This window comes from Mustela lutreola, chromosome 14, assembly GCF_030435805.1.
Source record: "Mustela lutreola isolate mMusLut2 chromosome 14, mMusLut2.pri, whole genome shotgun sequence".
NCBI lineage: Eukaryota > Metazoa > Chordata > Mammalia > Carnivora > Mustelidae > Mustela > Mustela lutreola.
In genome coordinates, this window is record NC_081303.1 from 72,911,161 (window position 1) to 72,921,604 (window position 10,444).

Genomic DNA, 10,444 nt, shown 5'->3' on the forward strand with positions numbered 1-10,444 from the left:
GGAAGGAAAACTACCTTGGGGGGAGCAGCAGGAGCATTGTCAGTGGATATAGTTGAGTATTCCCAGAGTCCAGTGCTCAATAGCTCTTGAAACACAGTGGTGCTTAATAACTAGGTGGGAGAGGCTTGGGGGCTGGGAAAACTGGGGGTCTTACTGCTAAACCATTGTCCATCATATACTGGTCCTAAGAATGACTTGATTTCATTACCACAGGGACCTTTTTCCACTCAGCTTTCAAAGATGGGCATAAACCAGGACAGGACAGGAGAAGAGCAGATCCATGGGCTAAGCCCTCTGCTTTGTGCTAGAAAAGCTGGTTTGAAGGGAAAGCCAGCCCTAGATGCAGAGATTGACACCTTGTCTCTAGATTATGGTGCCTCCAAGGGCAAGCTAGATGTTTTCTACTGTCTCTGGCTTTTCTCTTGTCCAGAGGTGGATGGAGCTGGGATATAGCAGAACCCAGGCAGAACAGCTTGGGGTTTTTTATAGTTTCCTTTCTTTTTCTGTGTTTTTCTGCCATTTCTGGTCACCTCCCTTCCTCTGGGGATATGCTGAACTCAGCAAGTCCAGCTCCACCAGCTCTGCCCCCTGTGCCCATTGGCTTCCGGTCATCTGGTCATCTGATAAGGCTTCTGATAATGCTTCTGCTGCAGACAGGACCTGCTCTGCTCTGTCCTGCTGGCACACTTGGTGGCCAAAGCTGACTATTGCTGTTCCAGGACCTCCTTCCAGCCTCAGACTTCAGCTCAGCATCTCCAGCAGCCCGGCTCATGGCCCTGCTCTTCTCCTTGATCCTCGGTGAGTACCTCTGTCCCTGCTGGCTGAGACTCAGAGTCTTCCTGGAGCTCTGATCAGGAGTGTGCTCTTCCTGCCCAGTAGGTGCAGATCCTGCTACCTTTCCAGGAGAGGCTTCACCTGCTTTCCTGCCTTCTCTGTGTCTAGTTAAATTCCAAACTCAAGCCACTTAATCCATACCTAATTTATAATCTACTTTGATCACCAAAGCTTTTTCTGTTTCCCTTTATTTGCACCAACAAATTTATAATAGTTCATCCCATTTCCCTTTTTACAAAAATTTCCATTAATCTTTTCTTTATAAGAAGACAACTGAACCATGGGTAACAGCGGGTAGACAAGAAGAGGAAGAGCACTGCCCGACAGACACTTTCACAGGTTATACTGTCCAGCTTCCCCTCAAAGGTGTTCCATATAACGTTGCTCTAGTGTCCCCCCAGTTTCTTATCACCCAGATTAAGGTACTGTAAATGGGGATTTCGGAGTCAAAGGACCCGGGTTTCAATCCTTGTTCTTAAATTTCTTAGCTGTCTGAATTGTTAAATTGCCCTCTCTCTCTGGTATCCTACCTTCGTCTGTGAAGTGAAGATAATAGTATGTTCTTTGGAGGTCTGTTAGGAGACTTTTCATGAGATAATGAACTTGGGGCATCTTACAATCCTACACGGTCTCTTCCCTAATCAGTCACATCCATTTTATTGTCTTGATGATCCCATGCATCACCAAGGCTCACACTGGCATTTAGGTGCTCTCGGTAGGGTGCTGCCAAGTTCCCAAACACCAGTACATTCCCTGTATCACCTGACAGCCAGCTCTACCCTCTCAGGAGCATCCTATCACCTCTCCCCACTTTCCTTCAGCCCCATCTCCTTCACGAAGCCTCTCTGGTCTGGCTACCCATCATCACCCTACTCCAGAATGTTCAACTTCCTCTTGGGCTCTATCACTTTCAGACCCGCATACCAGGCATGGCACATGTGGTTTCCATTGTGTATACGCAGGCTTTGTGCTCCTTACTAGATGTGTGGGGTGCAATATAATCTTGAGTTTTAGACAGTTACAGACAAGGTCATACTGAGTCTGAGAGAAGTCACGTCCTGAAGATTAAGGGCTTAGAGTTACTTAGAAATTATTGGGAAATGAAGAAAATATTCCAGAATAAGAAACTGAAATTTTTGTATCTGCCTTAAAGGCTCTAGACCAAAGATATTAGCTCCTTCAGAAATATTTCATAAGGTGCTGGGGAGCGAAGAGCATGACTGTTCTGCAGTTCAGAATGCCTAGGACCTTGGGGACCACTGATGGGCACAGAGCACAGGACTCTGGGTGGCATGAGATGGGAGCCTAATGCATAGAGGAGCCTGATCACCCAGGGGTCCTATAGGGAGAAATTATGATGTCCTTACGATGTGCTGAGTTTGGAACCAAATTTAGAGCTGTTTTCTGACCTGTTGAACCCACAAGCTAACAATGGTTTTCACGTTTTTAAATAATGGGGAAAATCAAAAGAAGAATACTATTTTGTGAAAGGGAAATTGAAATTTCAGTGTGTATAAACTAAGGTTTATTGTAACGTGGCCATGCTCATTCACACACATATACACACGTTGTTGTGCTCTCATGTTGCGGTGACAGGGCCATAGGGTAGTAATAGACCAGGTAGCCACAAAGCCCAAATTGTTTGTGATCCGGCCCCTTCCAGGAAAAGTGCGCTGGCAGCGGCCTGAGCACAGTGCCAGTGACACAGACAAATCCTTCGGTTTTCCTGCTTTCCGCTGCCCCCATGGTGTCGCTGTCTTCTTCATGAGAGCCTTCTCAGTGGCCTCCAGCATGACTTGCTGGGGAGCCCAGAGGCTGCACACTGTCCACTCCAGGCAGTAATCAGTTAACATAATTGACTAGAATAGAAAGTGAATCTATCCGTGCCTGGGGCAGAGCTACATCACATGTACAGAAAATAGGTTGGGCTGTGGTAGAATTGGTCTCTGTGGTTCCCAGTCAGTGTCCCTGTGTCCTCTGGGGCTGGTCATTGCAGGAGATTTCTCTAGGACTGACTTTGGAAGCTCTGTACCCAGCACTCTAGCTGCCCCACAAAGTCTACCAAAGACTTTCTAGAGGGTTGTGTTATTTGAACAAAGCCTTGGGATTGACGATATGATCTCACTCGTTTGCTTCTTCTCTCCTCAGCCATTTGCACCGGACCTGGTCTCTTAGGTAAGACTTTTTGGGTTCCTGAGAGGGAGGCCTCCAAGTTCTTGAGATGGAAATCTTGATGCTTACTCAGGACGTGGGTAGAGGCTCTAGTTCAATAGAACCTCAGTAGATTTCCTCTCTGGTATCTCAATCCATCCTCTCTGTGGATGGGTTTCCACCTCCAGAACCTGGAAGGGATTTGGGTGGTGTTTCCTGCAGGGGATTCCCTCCCACTTGGACTCTGTGGCCTAAAACTCTTGGCCACCTCCAAGTAATAGATGGTTTTGTTTGGGGGCTCAGAAGGTACCTCTCTCTCGCTGGTGTATCTGGGAGAGGAACTTCCTTTTGCCCTGCTTGGCTCTACCATTTCCAGGTCCCTATGCCAACCTGCATGGCTCCTTTGAACTAGAAATGCATCTACTTGTGTGCAGCATGTGGTTTGGCCAGCAGCAGGCAGGCTAGATTTCAGTCTCCACTGGCCACCTGAGTAAGGGGTCCTTGGACCATGCATAAGCTGCACAGAGAATGGGTCTGTCAAGAGGAAGACTGTGATCTCCAGACTCAAGGTGGTTGGTCCTGGACCATCAGCTTCTTATACATTATTCCATTGGTCTTTCTCTCTTGATGGTAGAGACTTTACCAGAGAGGGACAGCCATAGACTCTGCAGTGGACATGGGGGACCCCACACCAGCAGAATGTAATTCAATTATTTCAAAATTGCTGTCTTGGGTTCTCAGTGCATCAATCAGATTTCATGGTCTTTTTCCCGTGGCGTCCAGGGCTGTCCTAGCTGTCGGTACAGGGACCACAGCTCTACAGCTTTCCCACGGCCCAGGTCACTGCTTCTCCAACCCCAGCCCTGCTTTCGAGCTGTCAGCCAACAAAGTAGGCTGAAGACACTGCCCGGGAGGCAGCTGTCCCAATGACCCCTCTGCCCTTCTCTCTGGCTTTCAAATCTCTTCTCAGCTGGGTTTCTTTGACACTTGGGCTGTTTCTTTCTTATGTGCTTCTTCTTTCTAAGGGGGTCTTCTAATCCTACTTTCCCTGGAAAATAAGACTCATTTAAAACCAGAATTTTACAATTCAAAACCAGATAACATGTGCATCATCATGATAGCTAGAGTTTCCTGGGGTACACAATAATGCCTGTCTAAACTCAAATCTTGCAATGACCCAAATGCTATTTCTGAATGATTCTTCTTGAGTTATATTTGTACCTTATAAATGTAAGTGTGCAAAAATGAAAACTTTTCTTGGTTTTCTGTAGTTAAATTTTAAAATCTATTTCTAGTCTCCATTCTACTCATTGCTTCCCTCAGAAAACACATGGAAGAAAAGGAGACACAAAAACAGATGAACAACCCAAATGTCAACTTCCAATGCACTCTAAAATCAACCAGCTCAGGGCCTTCTCACTCAGAAGCTTCTTCTGGGGTGGATTCCAAGTTCTAGGGTGTTTGTGCAGAGCTGAGGCAGGATAGATGGTGGAAGATCTGGTCCTCCAAATTCATGTTCCATTTGTGCATGTTCCTGAGTCACCCACATGTCCTACGTGGTCATAGGTGACACTGCTTGAAATAAGGTAGGCCACAGACCAGCAGTCGGATGTGGCCCCAACATGTACCCCAGACCTGTCTATGTCAACTACTCCACTGCATGGAGACATGGACCATTCAGTTTCTCTGTAACATGCTGTCATCCAGGGGCTACTGGAGTCCTCGTGGGTTTGCTCCCAGACCTCTTAAACATAATGTGCTGGAGGTCAGCACTGCTCTGAGTTCATGAACCAATACCTGGAATATAGTATATATACGCCAACAATATAAAAGTGTGTTGCCTGCTGGGCTCTTTTCTGCTCTCCCACAGCCATCTCCACTCTATGTCCGTCTCTTGGTGGAAGAAGGAAAAAAATTTCCATTAGCCTTTCCACCCTCAGAGTTATGGTTGGGAAGCCGAATCATGTCCTGGATTCCTCAGAACTTATCTGGAGGCTCTGGGGAGGTCGTCTTCTACCCTAAGCCCTAGAACCCTCTAGACTAAGAATCTGACTAGTCAAGGCTCTGACCTTTCCTTCACCCACTGCTCTCTGCATTCGTCTGAGCTGGGTTCTTGGGCATGGGAAGATGTCATGAGAAGCAGCAAGGATGGGTAACGGGGGATCATGGATATTGGGAGAGAAAGAGAGTGAGGTTGTTCAGCCCAAATTATATCTAGAGAGCCTGCCTCAGTCTGGCTGCCATGGGGAGAGACAGAGTCAAGACAACACAACAGACCACATCTCTACACTTGTGTTCTGACCCAGGGCTCCCGCTGCTTAGCGGTGTGAGCATATAGACATAGGTGTCTTGAAGCGGAGTTTCTTAGCAGGGTAAGTTAGGAGTGGAGCAGAACCAGAACTTAGGGATGGGGTCCTGAAGAGCCCCTCCTTCCACTTCCCGTTCAAGCCCTCCTTTCTCAGCCCCCAGCATCCCACACCCTCTGGGAAGGGTGGGCGTGTTCTGAGATGCCTGAGTCCTCTCTCATCCTCCAGATGCCCAGCCAAGCTCTCATCGCTTTGGAGGGCCTTTGTCCAGAGTGCGGCTTGTGGGAGGTGACCACCGCTGTGAAGGGCGGGTGGAGGTGCAGCGGGCCAACGAGTGGGGCACGGTGTGTGATGACGGCTGGGACGAGAGCGACGCGGCTGTGGTGTGCCGGGAGCTGGGTTGTGGAGCGGTCAAGAAGGCGATCAGTGGTACTGCATTTGGGCCACTGACACAAGAAGATCAAAAAATCTTCGTCCAAGAATTCCGATGCAATGGCCTGGAAGAGAGCCTGTCTCAGTGTGAAAGGGAAGATTTTTTCGACTGCAGCCACAAGGAGGACGCGGGAGCTGTATGTGGGTGTGAGTACCATAGCCCTGCACCCTGTTCCACCCAACCTGTGGGCCACGCTCACCTGTCTTAACACCCTGTGCACTTCACAGGTGGCTAACTAGCTCCTCACCCTTTTCAACTGCGGGCCCTGCGGAGTCGGTATTTTTCCTGCTCTTTGATTGAGGTAATGAATTCAGCTTAGTCTCAGCTACGTGAGAGCCTGCTTCTCTCCTTCACACACACACAAACACACATAAATACACAGGCCACACACACAAACATACATACACACACACAGGCACATCCAGACCCATCCCCCACTAAGTGTTCGTTGAAAAGTGTAGCCTGTGTCGGGAGCTCAGGGGCATGTGTGGGGAAGAAAAGAGCTGGCAATGTATGATATATGTTTCCTGGGCTTCACTCCTCAGGAAACCAAGAACCATGCACACTTTTCCAGCTCCCAAAGATTCCACCAACGAAAGAGCGGGCAAGAGATGCTTTTAGGAAACCAACACGACACTTCGCCTTCTGGGCGTTAATAATCCCTTCTCTGCCTGCACTTCCATTAGACTGTGATTTGCCCGAGGAGCTGGTCCCTGTCTTCTCTTTGTCACCAAGCAGACTGTTGCCAGGGAGACAGCCAACAGATCTTTGGGCCTGATGCTGAGATCTCATTCCTACTTGTTAGAGAGATTGAAAGTCGGGAGGCACTAATCCATGGTACCCGGGTGATAATGCTAAAAATGAACCAGGAAGTTTGGGGCTCGGACACATTGTGTATGTCACTATTGCATTTTATTTTTTAAAAATCTATGCGATCCATCTACTTGCCTCGTATGAGGAACAAATGAGAATACAAATGTGAAAATAATTTGAAAAACTAAAAATGTTACAGAAATAATTAATTCACTTGGAACTGAAAAATGACATTCATTCTGTCGATTCACTCATCCAGCCCTTTCAACAAGCATCTGCTGGACAATGCCAAGCGCTCTAGCACGTTGGACTAGACACCAAGAGCAGAGGGATGTGCCCATGGGGCTCTATTCTGGGAAGACCATGTTCTTGCTGAACAGACACCTCCTCTTCCCTTTCCCACAGTCCCAGAGAACGTGCGGCTGGTCGATGGCCCCCAGCGCTGCCAGGGCCGGGTAGAGGTGAAGCACCAAGGGCAGTGGGGCACCGTGTGCAAAGCAAGCTGGAGCTTTGCCGCCACCAAGGTCGTGTGCCGGCAACTGGGATGTGGACGGGCCCTGCTGACCCGGAAATGCTGCAACAAAGCCACTCAGGGCCAAGGGCCCATCTGGCTGAGAAAGGCATCATGCTCAGGAAAAGAAAGCAGCCTCGAGGAGTGCCCTGCCGGGGCCTGGGAGAGGAGCAACTGCACCCACGATGACGACATGTGGGTGGAATGTGAAGGTAAAACCCACGAGGTCGGACGCTAGAGTCATTCCCGGGTCTGGCCGCACTGGGTTCCGGCCAGCCGGCATCCCCAGAGAGCTAGCCACGCGTCAAGGCACAGGGACAGACTCGCTTAGTTGTGCTGCTCGCCAATTCTCATCTATTTATTTATTTTTAAGATTTTAATTTATTTATTTGAGAGAGAGAGAGAGACAGTGCGCCCGTGGGTGGAGGGGGAGAGAGAGTCCCGAGGAGGCTCCTCTCCGAGCGTGGAGTCCGATGAAATCAAGAGTCGGGCACGTGACCGACTGAGCCACCCAGGCGCCTGCTGGTGCCTCTACAGACACTGACACGACTGCCTCCCTCCGTGCAGGAACGTGGTTTCGGCAGCAGGAAGCCCCAGAGGACTGTGAACTATTAGCACACTGAACTCTGCGTATCAGGCACAGAGCACACACCCTCCATTGTTGAGCTCTTTGATTTTCAAAAGCGATCAGAAAGTCATTATTAATATTAGAGTTTTAGGAATTAGACAGAGAAGTGGAAAATCCTGGTTAAGGAAGGGACTTGGGACACTCGGTCAGGCCGGGAGAAGCGGATGTAGGCAGGGGAGCTGGGCGGAGGGTCTCACGGGCTGGTGGGATCTGAATCTAGAGCAGGTCCTCTGTCTGTCCCCTGCTCGCCTCCACCGTTGCTCCCTCCTGTACCTGCAGATCCCTTTGAGCTGCGGCTGGTGGGAGGAGACGGCCGCTGTGCCGGGCGGCTGCAGGTGCTGCACAAGAGCCAGTGGGGCACCGTCTGTGACGACGGCTGGGGAGAAGCAGCGGACCGGGTGGTATGCAGGCAGCTGGGCTGTGGGCCGTCCCTCTCTCCACCTGCTAAATCCCGGAGAAGATTTGGCCCAGGGACCGGCCGCATCTGGCTGGACGACGTGGCTTGCTCAGGGAAGGAGAGGTCCCTGGAGGAGTGTCCACACAGGTTTTGGGGCCGACACAATTGCAACCATGCCGAGGACGTGGCTGTGGTCTGTGCAGGTAAGTCCTGGAGCAGAGTTCACGGGGACGTCATGGGGGGAGGGGAGGGAGGGCGGCCCCCGCCGCGGTGCTCACCTGCTCTCCACGTACTTCAGGGGATACTAGTGAGGCATTTCAGCAATAAACAGAAGTAAGGATGAAACGAATAATGAGTCCCATACCACAGACTTACTGATGGGAGGGCAAGAGAGGTTTTAGAAACCACACCCTTATATGAAAACAGGAACAAAAGTGAGAATTAGAGAAAATAAACAATTTTCCAAAATCATAGAAAGTTGCTTTGAAATGATAGAACATAACTAAAGTGACCAGTCCTGACACTGAAAAAGACCCCAACCCTCTCACCCAGAGTTTAAACCACGGGAGACAGTCCCGCCTCATTCTATCTGACGTCTCTCCACTGATTTTACGTGAACCTGTGGGAATGGGGCTGGGGTGGAGAGGCTTTTTGGAAATGCCCAGGAGACAGTCTTTCCAGACAGTGGGGGGACTGTAGGCCTCTTCAGGGGACAGGAGGAGGAAGTCCTGCCCCAACTTGAACCATGCAAGCTCAGTCCCTGGGGGCTGAAACCCAGCTCGGCAAGCGGCGAGCCGGGTGGGAATGCAGGGCTGCTTGGTTTAAGCACCCTGCTGTGGAGTCCGGTGAGGGCGGAGGCTGACCAAGGGCCGGATGAACAGCTAGTGCCCAGGAGAGGAGGGGTTGAGTCCTGGAAGGCTGCAGGTTGAGTGCTGATGCTGCCATCCTGAGGCTCTCTTAACTTAGACAGTCACTTAACTACTCAGGACCTCATTAATTTCATCTGTAAAATGGGAAGACCCTGGTGCCATTGACCGTGAAGAGTTCTTTGATCAAGTGAGGGCGAGACGTGTTCACATGCGGGAACACTGTGGCCGCTGGCTGAGCGAGCCCTGGGGAGGCTGCACCCGACTCCACCTTGGTTCACTTCCGTGCGGGACGTGTGTGTGATTAGGGTCTGGGAGGGCTTCTCTTTCCTGTTCTGGGCCCAATATTCTTTCCTAGCCTCATTGAGCTTGAATGAGATCACCCTTTCTGACGTGTCCATCCTTACTGTACATCCTTTTCTCTTTGCAGAACAGTAGCCCGGCCTACCTGATGGTTGACCAGAAGCCCTCAGTCCCAAGTGTCCCCTACTCCTCAGGGACCCTGATTGGTCTGGCCTGAGCCCCGGGCTGCAGGCTGTGCCTGCTCCCGCTTTGCCCCCAGCATGCACCTGCACCCTGTGCCCTGCCTTGCTCTAGAGCCAAGCACTCCCATCACCGCCTGGAGACAGGAGCTGTTGAATGCTCTCTGCCGGGAAGACAAGCTCACAGTCCCCCTCTCCTCGCCGTGGACCCTCCACACTGGCTCTGGCCTGTGCTGCCTCTTCTCACCCCGCCTGGGATCCCCAGCCCTGTGCCCTGACCAGTATGGGCCATCGCTGGGCGTCCTCTTTATCTGTAGAGAGCATGAAAGGAAGCAGACCACTACATGGAACTTGGGGGAAAGCTTAGAAGCATTTCGCCCTGTTTCTCATGCTTCAGGTGATCGCAACCACGGCTGGCACCTCACTGCCCTTCTGCTTCTTGGTGACAGCACATTCTTCCGGGAGCAGGGCAGTGTCCTGTAATTCCGGATGCTTCCATGGTACCTGGAAGCCACGGCACGCCCCCCTCCCAGTATCGGCAATAAAGCCCCTCTGGGGACCGTCTGCCACAGCCAGCCAGCGGGGTTGCTCTTTACCAAGGAGAATCGCACAAGTGTTTTCTAACGGATCCAGGGAAACGAGTGTTGGCAACGGGGCTGCCTCTGGAAGGAGGGGAGGCCGAGGCGGAAGGAGGCTGGGGCTGGGAGTCGGGCCTCTGCCGACCAGATGGCACCATTTTCACTGCACCCCTCGGACACCGGCACTTGCACGTGTGAGGCGCAGTGGTGCCGGCTCAGGACCCGAGGCTACGGCGCGGCAGCCTGGGACCCAGGCTAAGCTGAGCCCCCGGGGCAGGCCTACGTTTCCGCTCCCTAATGAAGCAGACTCGGTCTCTGCGGCGGCTCCCGTGCTGGGTGCTTTCCCTGCCGCCGGGAAGCAGGTGTGCCCGCTCCTCCGCGACGGCCTCGGGGGCTCCGCTGGGCAGAAGAGATCCTGCCTGTCGACAGGACCAGGCGTGTTACA

General features: G+C 51.4%; 1 protein-coding gene across 1 annotated transcript; it reads left to right on the forward strand.

Annotated features, from left to right (window-relative positions):
- The first annotated feature begins 636 nt into the window (after nucleotides 1-636).
- Nucleotides 637-9,996, forward strand: CD5L (CD5 molecule like). The gene is made up of 6 exons (XM_059145131.1): nucleotides 637-798; nucleotides 2,983-3,009; nucleotides 5,520-5,870; nucleotides 6,943-7,260; nucleotides 7,956-8,276; nucleotides 9,370-9,996. Exons 1-6 carry the CDS (start codon nucleotides 771-773, stop codon nucleotides 9,375-9,377), a joined length of 1,053 nt encoding a protein of 350 aa, XP_059001114.1. The 5' UTR covers nucleotides 637-770; the 3' UTR covers nucleotides 9,378-9,996.
- The last annotated feature ends 448 nt before the right edge of the window (nucleotides 9,997-10,444 follow it).

Coding starts and splice junctions, on each gene's coding strand:
- CD5L (XM_059145131.1), top strand. CDS start 771: ATGGCCCTGCTCTTCTCCTTGATCCTCG. Junction 799..2,982: donor GCTCTTCTCCTTGATCCTCG/GTGAGTACCTCT, acceptor TTCTCTCCTCAG/CCATTTGCACCGGACCTGGT. Junction 7,261..7,955: donor CATGTGGGTGGAATGTGAAG/GTAAAACCCACG, acceptor CTGTACCTGCAG/ATCCCTTTGAGCTGCGGCTG.